Raw genomic sequence first — 24,045 nt, 5'->3', positions numbered from 1 at the left:
AGGAATGTCAATATCTGGTTATCTTCCACCTGAAGATGCAAACAAATCACAGTGAATCAAACATGATATTTTGTTGCCTGACAGATTGTTCTTGATTTTGGAGTTTGTTAGGCTTGTAGGACATCTGTCACTTTTCATACCAACCACACAGATATGTGTGTGTGTTTCTGTAAAGCAAGTTAGTAGGATTACTGAGGATCCCCTGCCTGGATGTGCTCCACCTAAGCTGCAGTGTGTCTAGCTTGCAGTCTACCTCCTGAATGTACAGAATGTACACTCTCAGTGTACAGGAAAGAAGGCCACAGATCAAACTGAGCTTAATCTGATTCTAATACAATTTTCTGTAGGACATGACACATCACTTCCACTAAGGAGAGTGTGTTGTGGTTGACATTTCAGAGAAATGGCAGCCTGCTGTTTTGCAATCGTTGCAGATATTTAAATTTTGCAAAGAGAGCAGGAATTGGGATGGCAGTCTGAGGTCTGAAGGACTGTGCAGTTTGTTTGAAGGCAACACTGACTGCAAGACCAAATTTGATGGGTCGAGCTCAAAACCGGGGCCAAATAACTCCCCCCATCTAGAGTGTTGCAGAAAGAAAAACACACTCGTATGTGAGTGATAGATGAGGGTCCGAGCAGAGGCCGAAGGGCAAGGCGGTGCAGACTAAGGAGTCTTTCTTGCCTGTTATGACGATCTCTCCTCAACACCAGGAAATGGTGGGCCAGGAACAGGGAAAACACCAGGCTGAGTTTAGCAGGACTAATTTATGGCAACTTTACCTCTCGGCGAGTTGGAAATGTATGCATTCTTCCATTTGATCGCATCTGGGAACACAACAAATGAAAATGTGCAAGCTAGTGCAAGTGAGTGCATCTGCCTGTTAGCATATTTGAGCGCATGTTTGATATTTACTTTGTGTATGTGCACAAGCGCCTGTGCGTGTGAACCTCAGCATGTTCTTGTCTAGGCCACGTCTGGTTTTTATCAGCCCAGCGGCCCCCACCATGTTCCCAAGCCCTTCTCCAGGGGCCCAAGATAACTTCCCTCTCCATGCTGCCAGGCCTCTGAAATAACAACACACCAGGTTTTCCTATCACTACTGCCCCGGCAAATGGAGACGGAACTGAGAACATGTGTGGACAAACTAGAGCATGGGGGAGGGGGAGGGGCTGCGAGGGAGCGAACAGATGGCAAAGGTGAGGTCTACAGGGACTCGGCTTGGAGCAGCAACTTCACGTTAGTCTAACTATAGTAACCTTGCTGCTCTGTGCAGTTAATTTTGAGCCTTCTAAGAAATCCACAGGACATGTAAACCACAAATAAGTATCATAAAGCCTATGAGCACTCCAATGCGTATGGATCTAATTGTGCAAAAAATAAAAACAGAAAAAGGAGCCAAAGGAAGCCATTCTGCCAGAGAGAACCACAAGTTCCCTGGCAACAATGCTCCCTTGCAACCCTGAGTAGCACGGTGTAACTCTACCCAGCAGCTGTCTGTGCGTGCTGACTGACAGTGGGACTATGCAAGTTGGCACTTGCCCCAGGGAGACTGGAGATATTTGGCATGAGCTGATGGTGTGGGACATGGTGGTGGGCACAAGGGGGCAAAAGGCACGCCATGTCGGCCAGAGGATGCCAGGATGTGGACAGGCAGTGCGGTATGTTTCAGAAGCCTGTAACACATGTCACTCTAGGGTGTGGGCATGAGCACTTCAAAAGATGATACCCAGTGTAAGCGTGGATTCTGAACATACAGTGAGTCCATGGCAGGCAGGTCTATTAAGTGGGCGAGACAGGCATCAATGAATATGTGCTTTTTTGTGCAGAGATAATTGTTTCAAATGGCCTCCTCTGTGCTTGCATTAGGGGCAGCCCCAAAGCTTCATCACTGCAATGAACTAATGACAGGGAGTTTAACTCAACTGGAGAAGAGCACTTAATGATTAGCAAGCTTTTTCCATGGCTAATCCACATGACAAATACAGGCAGTGCTGGCCCACAGTGCATCTGCATTTGAACATGAATAAATGTTTTACGAGCTGATCACATGCATACAGCAGCTGTATACTATCAGCTGAGTGACATCACTGACCCACATTAACAGACAGAGGGAGGGCAAGAGAGCGGGGAGCAGGCAGAGACGGGCTGCAAGAGGAGCAGGGCCTGATAAAGACAGAGAGGAGGAGAGAGCATCTGAGGAGAAAGAGGAGCTGAGCTGAGCGACAGGACTGGGGGAGGAGTGTGACACTCAAGACAAACATTTCAAAAGCAGGCCCCAAATAAAAGCTGTGCACGCTGGCATGTTTGCCTCTAGACACACACATCGCAGTGAGAACAGGAGAAGGTGTAGCCTCCCTTTGTCAACTCTCTTAAAGTGAGTTGATACACTCTCCTTCATGTGACTTACAGCTGCGATACCTCATGACACATGATTCAAAGTCAAGGTCGTCACTGGATCATAACAGGAGCACGCACAAGTGAAACCACAGCCTTCTACAAACTGGCCTTTAATGTTCCCGCTCTTACTGTGAAAACAGCTTCATGAAACATTAAGCCTCTCTTTTATAGAGTGCCTGCACTGGTTAATTATAGCATTTTGCGTGAGTGGATGACAGTGTGCGTGCTTTTGCCTTCTGTGATAACAAACTGCGCTCATGCATACTAGGAGCCAAGAGGGTGCCAAAGCCATGCTAACCCCAGTGCCTACCCAGTCCCGAATCTCACTGTGTGGTCCAACAAAAGCCTTTAAGGTTTACAATTTAGTCGCTGGGCTGATGCTTTTTTTCACAGCCACTTAGAATGAGTGCAACAGTCAAATAAGCTTCAATTCCCCTCTATTCCCGTAAAATCCAAGGTCAGCGACATTACAAGCAACCAGTAATAAGAAGTCTAAGGGTCAGAGGCCTGAAAATATTCCTGTGACCATAAAGTGATCATGAAAAGAAAAGTGCTGGAAAAGACACAAAAGTGGTGGAAGAAGAGAAGTTGTGAGAGCAAGGCGTGCCTTTTATGACCACTGCAGTGGAAGGATTTGGGACAGATGATTTGAATTAGTGGAAAGATTATGAACACATTTCTGCCCTCAGCATTTAAAAACAATCGCAGGTGAAGAAATAGTAGAAAATGCATTTCATACACCCTTGATTCTGTCTGCCTGGGCTAAAATTACATCCATACACATTAACCAGACCCTATTCATCTTTACTGAGCTGAGTGCCACACAGAGTGTTTGAGGGCCAAAAAGCCCTTCATGAATGCTTATGCTTGAGTGTTTGCTCTTCACTCACTCTAACAGAGAGGTTATCTGACCATTGATACTCACTAATCCAATGTGACTGGCAGCATTCAAGGCCCTCCGTTCTTAAGCGCATATTTAACAGAGGAGGAAGCAGGTCATAAATATGGAGGGAGCAAAGGGCTATTTGCATTAGAGGGCTGAAGTGGACTTGGAGGGGCCAGGAGGAGGTGGAAAGTAAAAGGGAGAACAAGGGATCAAGAAAGAAGGGAGAATGAGAAGAGGCTCATGAGGATCTGGGGAGGAGACGAGAGGATCACCAGGGACAGGCTTTGTCATGTTAAACTGCCTCTCTCGACTCATGTTCTCCTTTTCCCCTCTTCTCCCCGCTCTCTCCCTCTCTGTGGATGGCACAATAGTCAATCACAGGGGAATAGATTACGAGGGTTTGATCTTCTCAGCGTCAGAGCAGGAGCACGACTGTGGAAGTGGCGGAGGAGTCGTGAATGCAGCGTGTGCGTGACTCCGGTGGACGTGAGCATATGTTAAACCATGCCAAATAATGTGCCTTCTCACCAGGCCGTGCCTCTTAAGATCCAGACAGCCATTTAGGTTTGTCACTTCTTGTGCTCGTCAACGTGAGTTAGAGTTAATAGTTAAGCTCACTTGTAATTTACCTCCGCCTTCAAGCCTCAGCAGGCTAACACGCATTCCTCTACTGTAAAGGGAACCCATCATGATGACAGTTCCCTTCATAAATTAGCTCAATGCACCCATGTCAGCTTTTGAGTTGAAAGCATATTATTGTGGATGTACTGTAAGTGGAGGTATTTGTGAGGGTGTGGACAAGAAGATCCAGCAAGCATGTCATTATCCTGTCACGAGTCTGTTAAAGAGCTCAACGGTGCTGGGACCCATGGGGGTTAGTAGGTCAGCAAAGGGGTTAAAATGACCTTAAGACCCCTAGGAGACAGCTGGCATGTTTAGAATAGCCAGACGCAGAGGAAAACAAGCTAGCTGCACATTGATGAGACAGAAACAAACAACCACTCTGCCAGGCCATCGCTCACTAATCTATAGATATTATTCCATGGATACATAGGCTGAACTGGCAAAACTCAGCATCAAACCTGACCAAAGGCCTCTGCATAACGTATTTCACCAAATACACCAAAGACAACAGTGATAGCTTCACCTCAGCCTCAACACTCCACGGCCAGCTACTGCTCTCCTGCTCATTCCCTCTAATGATGACTGATGACACACATTTGATTCAGCTGTCTGATGTGTAGTGTCAGGGGGCTGCTTAGTAGAAGATTTGGGCAGAGCGAGAGGAGAACGGGTGGGCGGGGAGAGGCAGACTCATTTGTCTTTAGTGTCAGCGCTAATGTAAAAAAAAATAAAAAGTGAGGCGCTTGTCGATAGCACCGGGAAGCTAAGTTAGAGCAGAGCTTCAGAAAAATGGCTGATGAGAGCAGGCAGAGTCATCAAGGGAGCACAGCGGGATGTTACTAGAATTTAATGAAGGACATGTTTGGCTTCCTCGAGTTTGGTTTGTGCTTTTCGTCTTCTCTCTATGTCTCCGTGTGTGAATGTGTGTGTTGTCTGTGGCTCCACAGACACTAATTTCCTGCATGGATCCCTGACCTTTCAATGTAGCCTGGGGGGAGCTATTTGATCATGACACACACACATACACACGCACGCACACCCACATCATTTCCTGTGATATGGCTGCCCACCAGTCAGCGGACTGGTTTTAGTGAGACAATGTTGATCTCTCCCTACAGTGTGAGCCCCCAAAAACAAGGTTTTCAAAAAGAATAAACACATCCTTTGTATTAAGGGTCCATTTTTAGTTGGTCAACCTGTACAGAAATGCTGGCAGAGCTTCAAAACATGGCTTGCTTTTTGATTTTGTCATGGTTGCAACTATCTACATTTTTTACTCTAAAATTTTGCTTTCAATTACTACAGTCTCCATCTTCTTGTATGTGCAAAGAAGCAATAAAAAGCTTTAAATATATCCTTCATATAAAGGTTTAATGTAAAGATCTTGTTGGCAAATGTAAAAGTCTACAATTGACCGCTTTCATCAAAACACTGTGTCCATGTGCAGAGCTGTCCATGCCACCTCCATCTATAAGTACGTGTGTGTGAAAAATGCCAGCGTAAAAACACATTATGTAAGGCTTCATGCACATACAACGCCATGCTTGCTGCCTATGCATGTAAGCAGGCTTGCCAAAAACCTTCAGTGGAAGTAATGTGAGCCGAGCCCTCAGGTGAGCCTGGTGTTAATGCTCCCACTTCTCCCTCCTGTCCTGTTTCCCTCTGGGGTCCTGTTAACCCCGGCTGGCCTCTGCCGACTGCTACGTCTTTCTGCTTTGTGACCCCAGCCTCGTCATGACCCTGGGGGTGCCTGGGTGCTGTTTATTGCGACCCAGTTCCACCACAAGTAGGAACGCACACCTCTCCCAGTTAACTCTGTCCATTAAGCTAAGTGGGGCCTATCAATTATGCAACAGTTTCCCATGTATAATTCAAAGGATAAGAGAAACTGTCATGAATGGCAACATACACAGGTAAGGAAACAGTACTGTACTTTCAATTTAAAATTGATCACACTATTACACATCTGTGAGCCGATGAGTAACATTTGATGAGATTCAATTTGGGATGGAACAACAATACCTATGTCAGTCTAAATAAATCAACAGCCAGGTGTAAGAAAATGGACCAACAACTACAGGAGAGACAAATAGATAAAAATGAGGAGGTGAATTCAGAGAAAATAAGAAACATGTATAAAAAAAGTAATGAAGAGAGAAAATGCTGCATTTAGCTTGCTGCTCTAATATAACTTGATTTATAAAATCACACTCAATTGAAAAACGGAGCTGAAAATAGACCAGGAGAAGACAGAAAATTAGGGCAGAGCATTAAAAGTGTGAAAAGACAGCTTTACCGTGCTACCCCCCTCACACACACACCCCCCCTCCTCCCTCTGCTGTGTAGGCGTGGGTCCTGGGGGAGCTACCGATGTTAATACAGTTATTAAGCCTCTCCACTGAAGCCTGCTCCACCTCCACAACCCTCAGCATCAAGGAGCTCTCTGCCTGCCAGGCAGCGGGCAGGCTCGCTTGCTTCCACAATGAGATCAAACAGTCCCAAGTAGGCCAGCTCAAGGAAAGCCAGTGGTGGAGCTTCCCGCTGAGCATTGAGGGCAGGTGGGGTTGGGTATGTCAAGCCCAAGGAGCATCCCAGCAGGCTTTACAAAAGGGTGGGGGGGGGCTTCAACCTTGCCCCTGCTTCCTCCTGCTCTTCCCCCCTCTTTAGAGTCAGCTGACCGAGATTCCCATGCATCTCTTCCTGGTGTTGGGGATTACAGCCATGAAAGGCTTTAGCGAGCATATGCACAGGAGCGGATTTCTTCTCGTGCTAGCTCCAGGTCGTATGTAGCTGTGGAGGTTGATTAAAGGTGAGCAGTGTGGGGAAGATGAGGCTGGGTTAGGGAGCAGCACTGTAGGCTAGACTTTCATGTGCAGCCAAGGAGAGCCTCACTCCGTGCAGAGGGGAACCTCGCTGGTCACCAGTGCAGCAGGAGGGACATGTGTGTAGGTGCGTGTGTCTAATCGCTGCATTACATCCCATCCATAATTCACAACGGGCGGGAAGATTAGTGTTGCCACTCTCGCCTGTAGCCAGAAGGAGCAAATTTGGGCAGCCATGCAGATTGCACGCAAGGTGCAAAGTAAAAAGCAATGGTCTGCTGAAGCCTCCACCTATCTGCCCTCACTGTCTGACATGTGTGTAACTGAAGAGGCTCAATTTTGAGCAAGTTAAAAAACACGATGAGGCAGTGGAAACGGGTTTGTTTTCAAGGCGACTGGGCAGCACACATTAAGCTTATTAAAACAGTGCTGAAAAACTGGGATTACAGATGGGGCTTTTGTCCCATCATGACACTTGATACAAAATAAAGGAATGAAAGGAGTGAGGAATGGATAAAGAGATGGGCAAGATAAAGACAAACGTTGCAATGTACTAAATAGGACGGGGATATAGGTCATTCTGTACCAGACTCAATTTGCCAACGCTGGCCTGTTGGCAGCCACTGGATGCAGGCCAAGGCTCCATCAGTCGCACTAGAACACTAATAATATCAGTCACCCAGCCAGGCCTCTCCCTCTCTCTCTCGGTCTGTCTGTCTGTTGTCTCCCTTCACTTATTTCCTCGTTCTTTTCCTTCCCATTCGCTCTCCACTGCTTTTTGTTCAAAGGAGAAAAGGGCAAAAATCCAGAGGCCAAAAATGACATTAAACCCCCTGAAAGGCTCCACAGAGATTATTGTTGGAAAATGCCAGCCCTCCCGGTGCCCCCCTCCTCTGCCGGTGCCTGAGATCTCTCTCTCTTTCTCTCTCACTCTCTCCCTCCCTCTCTCCTCTTCCCTCCCTCTCTTTTCTTTCAGCTGAGAGGTGCTGACAGCCCAGACACAATAATCCAGCTCCATTGTGGAATCGCCACAGTGGCAGCCGTGCTGTGCAAAGGTTTCCCACGTATGGCGCGAGGGCAAAGCCGGGTGTCAGATCGTGGAAGTGGCACTGAACAACACCGCTACAAGCAAAGGGACTGGTCACCAGCTAATACAGGGCGCCACACCGCACGACTTGACAACTCTGGTTCAAACTATTGTCACCTTTTCCATTAGTCAGCTCCCCAGTTGGAGCAGAAATGGAGAGGAGGGGAAGCCCTCGCTGTCAAAGGGCTCTTATACTTGTGATTTTATCTCTACAAGGCACAGAGGAGGCTTCCTCTTTGATCACACGCTATCATTTGGAGCACCAAACAAAGGTGTTTGTTTGCAAATGGTAAAACATTCAGGCTGTTACTTGAGAACATCATTGATGATGAACCAATGCCCCTCTTCTTTCACACTTTCCTCCCCTCCCTCTGTCTTTTTAGCCTACTATAAACAGCTTTCCTCAGGTTACTGTTAAAAATCCCGTGGAATAACAGAATGTGCACTCTCCACTCTAAGTGCCCACCCCCTTGCCTGATCAGAGGGGAACATCCAGGCTGGAGGCGCCTTTGCAAGAGATGACCAGGAATGAGGAACAGATAGACATTCATGTCTTTAGTTTCATCCAGAAAGGAGGGGACATGTCATCCTGAGGGCTTTATCTCAGTTTCTTTCCCAGTGCATTGTCTCTGGGTATGAAACACAGAAACAGACAGCAGTAGGCCACTCACTTAACCCTACCAGGCTCTCTGCAAATGAACTAAAGGCGTATTTGTTTTTCAGAGAACAATGAGCGCCCCTCTGCATCTGACATGACCACTTGCTTTTTGCCATATCTACCAAGCAACCATCTTTCCCTCACTAACAATGGCCCAGATCAGACACTACAGGTTGCAGCAAAGGTTAGGCAACACGTCTCTCTGAAATGAAGGGGCTGCTTGATATCTGAGCAACACACTGTGGCTCTATTCACAACAAACAGGATGCAGTTGATTCAGTCTCTTCTCATTCACCTCTCTTAACCTCCAGGTTTGGAGCCGCTCATCTACGGGGCATCTCTCAGGTCACACAATGCTAATATCACAAACAGGTTAACAGGGAACAAGTGGCCTGTAACCCAAGCCTGTCTGCCTCCTTCAGTCGAACATGCTGTCCTATCCATCACTATCCAGCACTGCACTCTTTCTTCCCACCTCCACCGCACCGTTGGCAGTCTATTTCATCCCGGTCCCAGGTGGGCCTTTAAGAGTCAAATGTCAGAGGCCGGGCTCCAGCCAGACACGTAATGAATATGAAATGATACAGAAGGGTTGTGGGAAAGAGAAAAGAAAGGCCGCCAAACAGACCTAGCTCCTCTGTCACTAAGTGGGACCATATTGAGCAAGGCTGAGCTGAGCTGGGCTGGGCTGGGCTGAGCCAGGACGACATGAGAGGGAAGCAAAGAGGAGAAGACAGACGATACTGATAACTAAAGTAACTTTAGAAAGGGGCGTCTATAAATCAAGACATACAGAAAGAGCTTGTCTTCCTCCAAACTCAACTTGTGTCCTCTCAGGCCATGTTACAGACACCAACACCAGGTATTATGAAAGCGGGGCAAATAAGGACTCCAGTTATTGCCAATGAGATCATCTGAAACACTGAGACCTCTCTTCTATCTCAGTGGCTGGCATGCTAACTCATTACAGGCGCAGCTATAGCTGAGGGAACTTTGTTTTTGTGGGCACAAATAAATACGGGTAAGTTTGAGTGATTCAGAACTCCCTCTTCTTTCTTGCGTGAAACACAAACATGAGCTGGGGCAGAGCGCTCTCTCTCTCTCGCTCCTTAGTTAACAACGCTGACTGAGGCGGCAGCAACACAGTGCTATTTTTTGCCCAGACAGCAGGAGAACTGCCAGGCTCTTGTATTTTTAGCATACTAACCTCTACCCTATTTTCTCGGCTGTCCCACTCTCTAAACAGGAGGGCATTCCATTACGGTGTGTGTTTGAGAACTACTTAAAGGTGTACAGAGTTGCCATCCATGTGATGTTAACACAGATCCCCAAAGGGAAACTGGGGATGAGTGTGCTGGTGGGAGCAGCAGCCCTGTGCTTTGGCCTAGAGCTAGTGGCCTTAGAGAGTGTGTGGCAGGCTGCACAGGGGAGGCAGAGGCAGGCAGTGGCCCTCCGCAACTGATGAAACAAGGCAACATTCCATGTAATCACTCTATATATAGCGGATGCTGGCAAAAGGGGGGTTGGAGGGCAGGAAATCTTGTAAAATATGAGGAAAAATTAGGGCAGGCGAGCATTAAAGATTAATCGTGACACTGACTGCCCGGCTCAGGCTTGCCATGCGGAGAATGCAACCATGGAGATGGGAAACAGAGAGGGAGAGAGAGATAAAGTGGAAGAGAGAAAGGAGACACTTTGGGAATGAAAATGCCTCGCAGATGAATTCTGGGGTGATGAATGTCCCTGGTTCAATACCCAGATGAATTTATGTGTGTTCCATTATGAGAGGGTGGGGATGAAACATGGAGATAGGATGGAGAGATGGGAAGGGGAGAGAGAGAGCGAGAGCCCTCTCTCAATGTGCTGGTGAGCTAGCCATGCAGAGCCCATTGCGAACAAGCCATCTGTAGAGATAAGTAAAGAAGTGATTACAACAGGCCCAGCTCAATTTCTGACAGTTGACGCTTGAATGCCCCCGTAGAGCTGAATTGATTTAAATGAAGAAGCTATGAATATTTTAGAGGGTAGAACCCCCCCTTTAACCTGAACTGTTTCGATCTCCCTCCCACCTCTGTGCACGTGTGTGAGTGTGCGCATGTATAAGAAGACAGACACGAGGGAGACTGTAATTAATGATAGCGAGATTATGGCCCCATGTCACAATGTCGGCCATCAGCTGCCTTCTTTAAGCCCTGATGAATCAATGACGCTGCCTGGATCTTTTGTGTGCCCTGCTTTGCTCATCAAAGGGGGCTTTGCAGAGTACACCAACCCTTGTTTGGGGATTTAGCGTCAAACCAAACTGGTGTACAGTACACTCTGACTGATGCCTCCGGCTAATTCTCTCTACAAACAAGCTGGGGCCCATCGGTGGGTCTGAGCGTGTGTTTGTGCGTTCACAAAAACACTGCCCAACAAGAATATGCTGAATTTCTGACATACTCAATAAGGACTAACACTGCAATATGCCACTCCAGGAGAAAATAAAAGTAGGCAGTTAGACATAGCATTGTTTGTGTGCATCCAAAATCCAGTTGCTCAGCCAATGTTCAAGATGACGGGCCACACCCACTCATTACACCTTAACCAAATGACTGAAACAACACGCACTATCAAACAAAATGTCTCACTGGTGCTCCTGCTAACCTTGTGGCATGGTGAACATCCCGTTCTGAGGGCATCTCTATTAAGTAAACGATGAATCGCATTAAAAAGGGCGGCAACAGCTCTGAAGGTTGGTGGCAAGGTGGCGTTTTGGGAGTGAGTGATGGCAGGTTGTGAAATGCTGCCCTGCGGCCTTTCCCGAGAGAGCGACGGCAGCACCGCTGAACTCTCTTCACCCCTTCGCCATTACAAACATACCTTGATGACAAAACGTGTTATTGATGTTCACCTGAAGGTGAAAGCAGGCGTGTTTCTGTGGACACACTGATCTCTCACTCACACACACTCAGTCTCTGTGGCATTCAGGCCACTAAATCACTGTCGCCACTGGCTGAAAAGGGTTAGGCAGACGTGGTGCAATAAGGAGCCTGCCTGACGCTTGCCTTCCCTGGAAGAACAGGGGACCTTGCCTCAATGGTGTCCATCCATCCTGCCAGTTCCATCAAGTTGGGATCAACAAAGCTCCAGGAGGAAAGGCCCAGTCTCTCATCAGCCTTACCATGAAAGCACTGATGTGCGTAGACATAAAAGAGCACGCAGGAAATATAAGGCTCACAGATTTAGCATTAACATTAAGGGCAAACACTGGATTTGCGTGACTGTGTTGTGTCAACAAAATCATAAGCTGTAATTCTACTAAAGTTATAATCAGCTTTGCCAAGAAATCCTGATTGGACTGATCATGAAATTAAATTTGGTACTTCATGTTCTGCCTTCATAGATGACCTTTTCTCCAGTTGTATACGACAGCAAGCTCCCTTCAATGTCAGAAACTGACAGTACTCTGGCCAACTCTGTTTGGGGACAGGACGAGCTTCCCTCTGTTTATGCTCTGTTGTTCATGTTTTTCCCAATTCTCCGCACACACTTGCCAAATAAAATCAGCATATATAAATAAAGGGGGAGGAAGTGAAATTCGCAGTTCTTTCGCAAGGCCAACACCAATCTGCTGGCCTGCACGAAGTCCAAACACATCACCCACAGTTTTCCATGCTGCTGCCTAACAGCACAAACAATTAAGCTGCATTTCCACCAAACACTTTCGGTAAAGTGCCGTTGAAACATGTACCTAAACTCTAGATCTGCTGTGCGTTTCCCTTACAGACAGTGGTCCTAAATGTCGGCAGGGCTGACCCGTTTACTTTTCCAGCAGTTGGGAAACAACAGACGAGACTTTTTGTGGTCTTGAGAAGCTGCCGCGATATTATCTGACACACTGTTACCCGCAGTGTACATTTACTGCCAGACTGTCATCTTACTGCTGGCATTGTCCTCTGCTCCGCTCACATTCACTGCCACCTCTCTGCCGCTCGCTCTTTCTCTGTTCATCACACACTCGCTACACACACACACACATTATGCACATTATGAGGTATGACTGGTTGCTCTGTTTCTCTCTGACCCATCTCAATCAGTGTGCTGGGTACCTCAACAGAGAGGTGATGAAAAAACTGGATGTGGAGCGGTTCTGTTGGTACCATCCACAACTTTTGCCGATGAAAATGTGAAATCTAATGTGTAACAAACTGAATGGCAGAATACGGACTTTTGGGACTGCTGCAACCTCTCAAAAAAGAGAAAAAAGAAAGAGAAACCACATGAGTTTGAGCTTCACCAGCACAGCTCAAACTTTTCTCGCTTTTTTCCTCTTCAAAAAAAAATCTGCTCCGACTAACCTCCCCCTTCATCATTGCCTGAAATTGCTCCTGCTCTTACAGTCCGTTGCACTGAAAAACAATAAAATACCATCTGTTTTTTCTTGGGCCTCCTCTCCTGCTAGGCAAAAAGGACTTCCGCACTTAAATACCACATGAGTCAGATTAAGCTGCCAGTCACTTGCCCCTCAGACACAGAATTCGTGTCCAATAGCCCACTTGGCAGGCCCTGACTTCAGAAGACAAACTAGCTAAAGCTCACCCTTCTCTCTGCCTTGTCTACTCTCTATGGAAATCCCTGGTGACTGCTTTCTTTCGTCCTGTGGACAGCCTGAGAAAAAAAACAAAGAGCCTATGGGCTAGCGAGCATTGGAGCCTACGCCATGCAATCCCTCGTTCCCTCATATCCCCGTTTTTTAAGTGTGTGACAGTCATGTGAACGAGACCGTGCACATTCTTTCATGCATGAGCCCGTAATTATTGTGAGATCCTGACAGGCACTGTGAAAAATCAAGTGCATTTAATCTGTAAGACCAGAGCCTTTTCACAATAAAGATTCAGCGTCGCTGCTCTGAATGTAACCAGATTATAAGCGGCTCGCTGACACTGCCGGTGATGGGGCAAACCTGCGCTGACAGCAGCTGGATGGAAACAGTCAAACAACTGAAGTGGCAGTAATCTTTAAAGAACAACAACATCAGGGATGAAGCGTCCTTACGATCTGGATTTGCGCCGAGCCACTTAATAGGTCCAGGAGGTCATTTACTTCAGCGGACATGTCATTGAGTGCACTCTTAGAGCTAGAGAGCTCGCCTGTAAAGCCTATAATGAATAGTTAGATCCAATGTGGAGAGCTTGAAAAAACAGAGGACCAAAAAGGAAAAGCATTGAGGGGGTGAAAAAAAAAAATGTTTAGCTCCACCAGCAATCTGTTTCTTAAGCCACGTGCAGAGGATAACATACCATGAAACTACAGTCTGTGAAGTTTGTATTTAAAACGAGTCCAGAAAAAGATGAAGCCAGCAGATGTTTTTGGGATTGTCTCGTGCATTTGAGCCTGACTGGCTTGGATCCCCGCTCAAGAACGGGAGGTGAAAAAAAAGAAACCTTGCTCTGTTTTGTTTTCTACCACTACGATCCAATAAGCCTCTGAGCCACGTGATGACACTAACGGACGTTGTGCCTTGCTACTCTAACGCCCCCTCCACCCCCCCACCCCCCACCCACTGCCACCGCTCCCTGGTTGTGCACTAAATTTTTTATTACATTCAAGCAGTAAAGCAAAGAGCAGCTATGCTAACCCCCCACATGACACACACACACATGACACACACACACACTCCCCCTGCAACTCCTCCGTTGAGCAACACAATGTGGAGTAGAGTAAGGGATCAGAGGTCTTTTCCTGGGACAAACCCCCACAGCCTCCATCAGACGAGCTCACATGGTTTGAATCAATGCTGCCACTAGAGCCGTTTAGTGGGCCAGTTCAATAAATGCTATCAAGCTTGCTGGATATATGCTTTGAAAAATGGATGAGAGCTCTCATTTTAGTCAAGAGGAATTTCTAATCTCATCTGACTTGGAAAAACAAGCAGAGAAAACCTACTGTACAAACAAAACCGTTTTGAGCGCTTTTGTTGTTGCTGCCAAACATGCGAAATTCCTGTTTAAATTCCCCTTTGTCGTGTGTTTCTATAGTCTTGAGACGAGGAGGAAATTGGCCCTTAAGGGCCTGTGGAGATTCCTGCCTTTTACACTCCTTCAGCTGTGAAAGACAACAGAGCTATCTCTGCTATAAAGGCCTGCTTGAGCTTTGTGCAGTGCAGCTCCTTTGAGGTAAAGAATGGGAAGGGCCTCTGTGATACTTTGTTGTTGCAATAAAACTCTCTCTTATTGCAGCAGATACGGTATCAATAAACTGAAATCTCCCATGACTAGAGGCGGTTACTCAACGCGCGCGCGCGCGCGCGCGCACACACACACACACACACACACACACACACACACACACACACACACACACACACACACACACACACACACACACACACACTAAATCACTTATCCAAACTGAAGTCTTACTGAGATTTTAAAAGCACCATCAGACGCCGCCATGCTATTTTTAGACATGGCAGAACGCCTGTCATCATACCTCCATGGCTCAGAAACCTACAAATATTAATTTCTGATTGCGTTTATTAGAATTTAAATATTTATGTTAATGCATATGCGCTGACAGAAAACGTTAGGATGCTCAGATAAATCTGTGATGTAAATATTAAACAGCGAAATTGGATTCTTGTGGCGCGCTTGTGTTGTAATGGCTTCCCCGGCCTACCTGCTAAATATAAATCACCGCTTTAAAATACATTTAATTAGCGCAAGGCCTGATTGGGACATTAAGTAGACCAGGCTGTCCAGTTAAGGCCGTACTGCTCTGTGGCCTGTGGGTGCAGCTATCCAGATTACCAGAGGAACCGAGGGATAATACCGGCAGGAAAGTTTGATCTGATTAACGTTGGCATGGCTTGCAAAACCTTGTTTGTATCAAGTGCACATTTCAGGAACGTAAAAAGCTTCGGATAACGTGGCCTGGATCAAAGCGCCGCAGTCTCGCCGAGGTTTCTGAGAAAAAATCCCCAGCCAGGGTGCACAGTGAGGCAGGAAAGACAGAGCCGAAAGTGGGTCAAGTATATATAATGCAGTTCTGAAGCTCGGCGATGGCGATAACACGCAATGTTGTTTGGCACATATTATGGGGTATAAATAATTGAGATAAAACAGGCTGGTGACACAGGAATAAAGGCCTTAGAGTACCGATTATGGTCGCAACTGTTGTCTGATTAAAAAATAACTGGACTGAAAACACATTTATATAGGTTATAAATACACACGAACATAGAGGCTTTTAACTTCCCCTATTAGTGAAATGAAGTTGGGGGGGGCAGGAAAAGGCACCTACAGTGATTGGAGCCGTTCCAGTGCTGGTTCCTGATGGACGTGCTGTAGGGATGGGGCGCTCCGGGCACCAGTCCTTTCTCTGGGATCAAGCATCCTCTGCTCTGGTTGTAGTAATCCATCATTAAAAACGGGTTCGGGCTGGGATTCAGTCCCACAACGTCCACACTCTCATACATCATACGGCGCAGGACGATGGCAGCAGGGGATTGTTATTATTATTATTATTATTATTATCAAAAAACGAACTACTGTCGCGCACGCAGGAACACACGAGCCGTGTGGTTTTCAGCTCGCCACCAGCAGAGGTAGAAACTGAGGGGGCCAAACGGGGGGAAACTGCATCAAAATCGAAGGAAAAGTGACAAATCCAAACACAGCGGGGACATCTGAACATTTGGCATCTTCTTGTGGCGCTGTGTTGACCGAAAACCAAACCGAGGAGCGAAATGAGTGTCTCTGGAGCCTAATCGGCTGCGCTCAATTTGAAAACATCGTTTAAAAGCACAGTCTGCATGGTGTCCAACGCGAGAACACGGCGGGGGATACGCACAAAAAAAGAAAAAGAAAAAACACGAAAACGACCCGATTAACTTCAGCAGAATGTATCGGTCCTGTCGGCCTTGCTCAAGCAGAGAGCAACATTTGAGGCTGTATCCACACCATAAAGAGAGAATAAGCAGAATAAAATCCCAGAGAAGAGCACACAAATCTCCCAAGTCCGCGTCGACAACACAGCAAAACTATCAATGAGACGAAAGCGCAAATATCAGAGAGGAAATTCCGTCTAGTTGCAGTTTGTCCTTTGGGTTACGGTTGCTTGTCCCGTTTGCGCCCGCCGTGGGTGGACTCCTGTCAGTCCCGTGAATGAACCGGTCTCCCTGCGTGCGCTACACCAGCCGGCGGCTTCCCTCGGTCAGACTCTGCCCTCTGATATCCAGGTTCGCATGCAACATGCAGCACCGCCTTGTTTGTATTTGGAGAGAGAAGCCTAAATCATTCCCACACCAAATCGTGCGGCTATCATGTTCTGCAAAAATGTGACAAGGCACAGCAGCTGAGGGCTTTGGCTCCACCTCCACGAGGCTCTTTTCTTTTTTTCTCTCTGCCTACCCTCAGTCTCTTTTCATGGCTTGCTCCTCCTACGTTTAACCCCTTCAGGGACGTCACCGCGGATGCCCCTCTGCCTAAATCCGGGCCCTGCATGGGACTGTGAGGGGGGGCCCGCCGCCCTTCCTCAGATTTAGGTGCGGGGACTTTAAATAGGAATGTATTTGAGGACTTGATTAAGTTATATAAGCTCTGTAATGAGTCTTTCATATCTTTAAACGGAGTTCATGAACATAATAACTGCTCCACCACACACTCTCTCTCTCTCACTCTTTTTCCTGGAAGTTTTAGTCTATGTTCTCACTCTTTATTTGGGCTCCTCCTTCCAACCAATTTGACCCTTTCCCCCATGCTCTCATCAGTCCCGACCCTCCGATTTTTTCTCTCCCCCAACCCTGTCTCCCTAATTTGCCTAATGCTATGCGGCTGAACTTTCCCTGAACCCAGGGAAGTAGGCAGCCTCACCTCCTGGTGACCCACTGGCTGACTCGGATTCGCCTTTCTGGCTCGCTCTCATCCCACATTATTCAAGGTTTCCCACCTTGTACACTCAGAGTAGCACCATTACACTTTTCCTCGAGTGCTGCCCCGGGAGGCGCCTCAGTTCAGCCAGCACACATAAAGTAACAAAAGTGGCGAAGTCATCCAGTCATGGCAAGTTAACTGACACTTTTCTCACAGTGTGGTTACAGCTGGAAAGACCAGGAAGTTGTTTTGCTTCACAGTTGCACCACCTCGCCAGTAAAATGTTACTCCACCTTTACTCTGCAACATTCCATGCAGCATTGTTGCAACTTGTTATGCAAACATGGAGTCGTGTCATGCATGAGGGCTTGCGTCCATACCAAAGATATACAGCAGAACGATAAGGGGTGAATATTCCCTTTTTGTATTCAGGTGATGCAAATATCAATGCTGGCTAAATATAGTGACAGGTCTCGGAAAGACACCCAGACTTTTCACAAACACATCACCGGTCTCATGCTGTCGTGCCTCGAGGGAAACTGAGCTTTTCAAAGACTTTGACCTGTGATTGTCATGTGGTCTGTAGGACAGCTGCTGGCTCAAGTTGTCTGCACATATCCCGTGGTAAAAATGAAGGTCATGCACCTCGAGGAAATCTCACATCATGTGACTACTTTTTCACCTTGACAGAATCGGGCTCATCTGACCCTCTTAAAATAGAAGACGACATAAGAAAATATCCAGAATATTTGATCATCGATTGGGATGTCAAGGTCAAGAGCGTGCACGTACAGCTTCTGACAACTTGTCTATGACTGCAAAATCACCCGTCCTGTCTCATCGTTTTGTAGACGTGCAATCTTAAGTATTTTTAGACTGTTTGATATGCCTGTGTGGATGCAAAACTTCTCAAAATTGACCTGGAAATGCCCATATGAACAGAAAACATTTGATACGGGAACAGCATTTTCAAATATACCTGCATGAATGAGGACATGACCAGAAATCTGCGTGTCTTGTATTGTAATCTACAATACAAGACACGCACCCACTTTCCCTACACCTGAGCCACAGGCCACAGCTGAGTCTGACCAACATGGTTTTTGAGAGGGATTATCTGCACGGAGCCTGGCAGGGGGGCTTGGCCTGCTCCGCCCCCACTGACTGTGACACTTATTTAATGCAGGCTCCAGTGTGTTTACCCTGCCTGATAAGAGCCCAATGTGCAGGCCTGGGCCGCTGCGACCCCTTGCCTGCACTGATAGTGCAGCCACACATTCCTTGACAGGATTAGCCCTATGAGTAATAGCTGTCAGAAAATGCTAATTTTCCAGGCTCTGTTTTCTTCTCCAAGGGGAGAGCATTCATCCTCAGTAATACCCAGTGATAGCATAGAACAAGTTAAGAGATAACGGATTGTTGATCATTGCTTATTATGGAGGGGGAGGGAGGAATACCAGATTAGGCTTGAAAAAAATGTCCTCTTTCCACAGCTTTCTAGCTTTTTTTAAACAAAAAAGTCACTTTGTCATCCTTAAAAAGCGCTCAATACATCCGGGTGCCTAAGATGCAATACATGTTGTATTTTTATATTCACAGGAGGCAACTGGGAGCAGAGTGTTCCTAAGGGCACACAGTTAGGGGATTGGATGTATTACATTACATCAATGGAAAATTAAGTGCTGGTTTAGTGCCAGGTGGTGTCCAGCCTGTACGGGAATTCAGGGGAAGTAAGAGTGGTCAGTGGTCTCTATTGCGTCTGACTGAGCAAAACCAAAAAGAAACACAGAGCCGCAGGAGGTTCAGCTCAGGTTAATTCGCCAGTCCAGGTGGCTGCTCTTGTTCCAGCATCACTCCTTAGAACATGGAAAAGTACTTTGGTGGGAAGCAATGCCAGATAGAATGAGATTGTGTCTCAATCCCCTAACTTGTCACTGAGAGGCGAGTCGTGGTTACGTGGCCTGGGCTTCAAAGTGTTGTTGCATAAAGTCCAGGCGAACCGATGGAGAGGCCTGATTAAAGCACCATTCAGACGTGGAGGCTTTGCAGAAATAGATGGTTATGTAAGTGCAAATAATAGAGGGATACCACGAGCGGTAAACATAGCGTCCTTGATTCAGAGAAGCTGGAACTGAGAGTCCAGCAGAGGGATGGGGGGAGAGCTGGGCACAGAAGGGAGAGGGATTTTAGGAGGGAATTCAAAGAGTTTTATGGGCAAGGGCGGAGAGGAGATTGCTGACTGGACCTTGAGGGTGTCAAACTATTTTTACTGCCCCCACTCTCCTTCTTTCTTAGCCCAATCAGGGCTGTTAGGAAGCAGTAAAAAGTGCTTCCCTTCCTGCCCCAAGGAGATGTCCAGGTTTCTGTCACACTGTGGGGCAAAAACCTGCTGTCTCCAAATCAGCAGCATTATCCCATGACTGTGATGATCAGCACCATAATCCCCTCCACCCCCACTCCTACCACTGGCGTAGTCCCAGAAGCCGACTTCCTCACGCCACTCTCCAACCACAATGACATCTCCCCTGGGTGCATGTCAGCGTGTGCTTGTGTGTGTGTGTGCCGAGGTGCAGGTTGGCTTTTAAGTGTACCAGAAACTCCACCTACCTGTCTGTTACTACTCCGTTCCCCTCACTGCCATTACGGTTTCTGTGTGTATGTGTGTGTTTGTTTGCACAGCTGGTTTTGTGCAGCCCGTACAGCCAGCACCAGACAAACCCAACAGCTGTGCTTTCCGACAGCGAGCCAATGTGTAATGAGGGCCCGACCCTTCGATGTGAGGACAAGCTGCAGCTATCGATGAACACTGCACTGCTTCCACCTTCTCTCTGTCAATCTACGACACACACACACACACACACACACAAAGCCTGACCCAAAGCTAAACTGTTCTATAGATCTCCACATCTGCGCTTTGCTATCCTCAGTGTGAGTGCATCTGCGTGAGTGTGTCTTTTCTAAAAAGACCCTCTTAGTGGCTGCAGGGATTTTGTGAAAGCTACCCCCTCTGTCATTATCCCTTTAATGTCCCTCTGACGGCAGATTCCAGCATTTATGGTACAGGGCTATATCTGCCCATAAAGCCTTTTATTGTTTAGCCCAGCTCTATGGTGGCCGTAACCTGGTTTTCCCATTTTTTATGGGGACCTTCACTATATCACAGGGGGGAGGACAAAGCTGCCCACCATCGGTGTTTACCAAAGTATGGCCTACTCATAAATCCATCATGGCCGGCGGCATTCTAGAAATACCTCAGCAGAGGGAGAGAAAGAAAAAAAGGAGGGGGAGGAGACATAGCTTATTGTAAAGCTTGTAATCGCCCACATTCTACGGCCTTGAGTTGGAGGGCCCATCTCCACAATGATCATTAGGTCCATGTTCTTTTGCACCAAGTCCATCACTCAGCAAATCAACGGAAAATTGCTATGGATGTTACCCTGGAGGAAGGATATCTCAATATCAATCCCGGACTTAGAATGGGCCCCATTAGCTCTAAGAAACACACGAATGGACACATCATTAATTCTATTAAAAAAGACAAGAAGGACAGATAATGAAACGCAGAGAGGGAGGGGGTTGAAAATGCAGGGATCAGAGCAGGAAGAGGATGGAAGAACGTGCTCCCTCCACATCTCCACTCTGCCAATACTCACTCCCAAACTGGTATGATGATGCAATTACAACTCAAGCTACAGCTTCTATTTATTGATGTATGATACCACTCATTGCTCTATTTCATGCATCCAGGTTCTTGATTGCAGCCTTGCCCTCGTGGCCTTAACTCAGAGTTCACAAAAAAAAAACCACAGACAAAGTGAGAAGTGTGGGAGTGAGGAAAATCAAAAAAGCCATCCATCAAAAAGGCCTTTCAAGCTTTGATTTCACCCATGTTGCCTGATTCAAGCAGTTTCATCTCTCACTAACAGAGATCTTTGGGAACTGCTGTTCTGTCACATGAACCCCCCCCTTCCCTCCGCACAGTATTCTCCTCTCTCCCACCCTCCCTCTTGCTGCTTTCTCTCGCTTCTGTATTTGAAGTGCTGCAGAGGGCCAATTTCCCGTTTTCCATTCAGAAGTGTGATGCACGGGGTGGACTGGAGGGGATATGAGAGAGGAGGTGGGGGGGGTCAGTGGTTCGCTTTAAGTGGATTGCCCTCAGTGTTGTTGTGCCCAGCCCAAAGCATTATAACGCCTCGGCGAGTGACCTCCACTTGAGTGGTGCCCTTAACACCGGCGCCGGGCAAGGCACGCTGGTTGTTGTGCTTAGTACAAAGACCCGATGTGTGCCACGAACCGCACAGAGGTTGGATAACTGCGGGCTGAATGTGCAGTGAACAGTCATCGAAACGGCTGTGTGTGCACGTGTGTGTGGGTGTGTGCGATGCCGCTCTAATCCTGCCCTTGCTCTTTCATAAAACTGACTGCATGTGCTTGTCGCATCCTGCTTTTTACGTTTTTAAGCGTGCCTATGTCTGCGGGCACGCACGCTCCTGCCAAGCAATGTGAAATGAACAAAAGTGCCGAGCTGGTTCAGATGTTAATGAAACATGTGAAATCCCCTGCTTAGCCAGCAAGTTGGGAGCTGGGGACAACAAAGGCCCACGGGAGAGCAACAGACTGCCGCGGCTCAGAGCATGACAAATGCCCCTGCCATCGTCACCACTGTGGCCCCTGTTACCCCTGCCTTTTATAGGGAGGTGGGGGGAGGCCAGCGGTGGGGGATCTGCTTCATTCTAACCTGGGGAGGGGAGCAGGAGGAGGGTAAATGGAATGGATGACTCCGCCACATTAAAAGAGAAGGGAGCAGAGCAATGAGGGTGAGGGAGGAGGTGTCATCAGCATTTCAAAAGAGTGGGGCACAGGGAATGTAGATGGAGCGGCCACTCCCCTTTCTCTGCCACCTCTCACCGTCTCTGTTATTGTCCACCACACACCCCATCCTGGCCCTAATGTGTGTGTGTGTGTGGGTGTGTTCTATATGTATGTGTATGAAAGAGAGGAGTTAATTGGATGAGAGGCAGACCTTTTTCCCCACAAGTCCCAGAGGTACGTCCGGGTCAACTTCATCTGAGAGCTGAGGACAACCCTGACAGTGAGAAGTGGCCTATGAGAGCGCAGATTTTCATGGCGCTGTGGTTGTTTCTGCAGTCAAAAGGTTTGCTCGGCGCGGCCACAGGCAGCAGGAAAGAGGCTCGTCCTTTGTCAGGCTCAAACAACAAACCCAGAGAACTGCAGTGAAAATTGACATCAATGTCAAACTTTTGGTCCTCAGGCCCTAGCTTGTTCTGCCCTTGATATTAAAAAAGAAAAAAAAAACATTCTACTGAAAACAACACCAGCATCACATGACTTATCATATGCCAAAATATGCATCCACATCTCTCAACACAGAGCAACTGCTGGGCTGTTGCTTAACAGTGTTACACATATCTTAGCAATCTGACACGACTCTCACGGACCAGAACATTTCAAGTACACAGATCTGCACTGGCAACAAGCTATCTGTCGAAAAGGTGAAGAACAGAGGCTGACATTTTTGGGGGAAATCCTGTGGGATTCCTGCAGGATGGGAATCAATTTCGCTATTCATCATTTGATTGAGATGGGACAAGAGAAAAAGGTCAGGACAAATATGCAGCTCCAACATGAATAAACAGTGTTTCTGTCTTTGAGTTAAGACAGAAGTCCCCTTAAGCTCTTTCCATCCACTCATAGGGAATTTGTTAAGGAAAATACTTTTCCCCTCTTATGTTGACTCGCCTTTATGTCAGAAAGCTTGAATAAAAAAATACTTTAAATTATCCATTTTTGCAGTTGGGACTTTGAATTCAGCACTCCATCTGTGACAAAACTTCCAAGGGTTGAAAAAAAAAGCACAGAAGGGCTTTGGACTGACATAAATAAAGCTCAGCAGTCACTATGGCTACCCAAACCATCTGTGTTGTGATGCCACAGAGAGGGGGAGTGTCTCAATAGTAAGTAAATGGGCTAATACAAAAAGTGAATGGCTCAGATGGGCAGATCATTAGCCGGCCACATCTTACCATTCTCTGTGTGATACCAGGACAGGAGGGGGTTGATACATGAAAAAAGAAGCCTGATAATATTTAACCAGTGGAGATTTATCATCAATCTGGACTCCCCTCTCCCCTCCCACCCACATCATCAGTCCTCACCCCCAGCTCTGGCCTATTGTCATTAAGACCCTAGCTCCCTTTCACGCTTTATTCAATATTTTTGAGCCATTGTTCCACCTTACATGCCCCCTCTGAACTACATTACTTTTCCCACTCTGTGGTGAAAGGAGAGGGGCAACAGCCAGAAAAAACATAATATGTTATAGTGTCAGGAGTAACAAAAACGTCAGCCGGCCATGGCAAAAGTCTGGGTTTTGCATACATTCTCCAGTCCAAACTCCAGGCTAAAGCATGCGCGCCGTCACACTTTCTCCACAAACTTGCACACACACCCTTTCTCTCCCCTTCTGTCTCGACACATGCACGCTTGCACGCACACACTCACACAGTGACCCTGTGGGCTTTGCCAGGCTCTTTGAATGAAAAAGAGAAGTCATTTATCCGACTCATCTTCGCTGCACCTCGCAGCACCTTTTAAAAACACTCTTTATTCCTGGCTAACGCTACAGCTGCACCTTACTGACAGCATGATGAAGAGCCCCATTCTGCCTCCCTTTCTTCCCTCCCTTTCTTATTCT

At 47.2% G+C, this 24,045-nt stretch overlaps 1 protein-coding gene across 2 annotated transcripts in view; it reads right to left on the bottom strand.

Moving 5' to 3' along the window:
- raraa (retinoic acid receptor, alpha a) overlaps positions 1-24,045 on the bottom strand; it is a 74,267-nt gene that overhangs the window by 21,469 nt on the left and 28,753 nt on the right. Inside the window, exon 1 of one of the 2 annotated variants that reach the window (XM_070989859.1) lies at positions 15,760-16,805. The exons of the other annotated variant lie outside the window; for it this stretch is intronic. Within the exon in view, the coding sequence (XP_070845960.1) occupies positions 15,760-15,937 (178 nt within the window). The 5' untranslated portion in view covers positions 15,938-16,805. Of the gene's footprint in view, positions 1-15,759; positions 16,806-24,045 lie in introns of those variants that run through there. 2 annotated transcript variants of the gene reach the window in all.

The sequence above is a fragment of the Chaetodon trifascialis genome, chromosome 21 (genome assembly GCF_039877785.1).
Source record: "Chaetodon trifascialis isolate fChaTrf1 chromosome 21, fChaTrf1.hap1, whole genome shotgun sequence".
NCBI classification, from domain to species: Eukaryota; Metazoa; Chordata; class Actinopteri; order Chaetodontiformes; family Chaetodontidae; genus Chaetodon; species Chaetodon trifascialis.
Note: the sequence above shows the minus strand (reverse complement) of the source record. Positions and strands in the feature narration are given on the sequence as shown.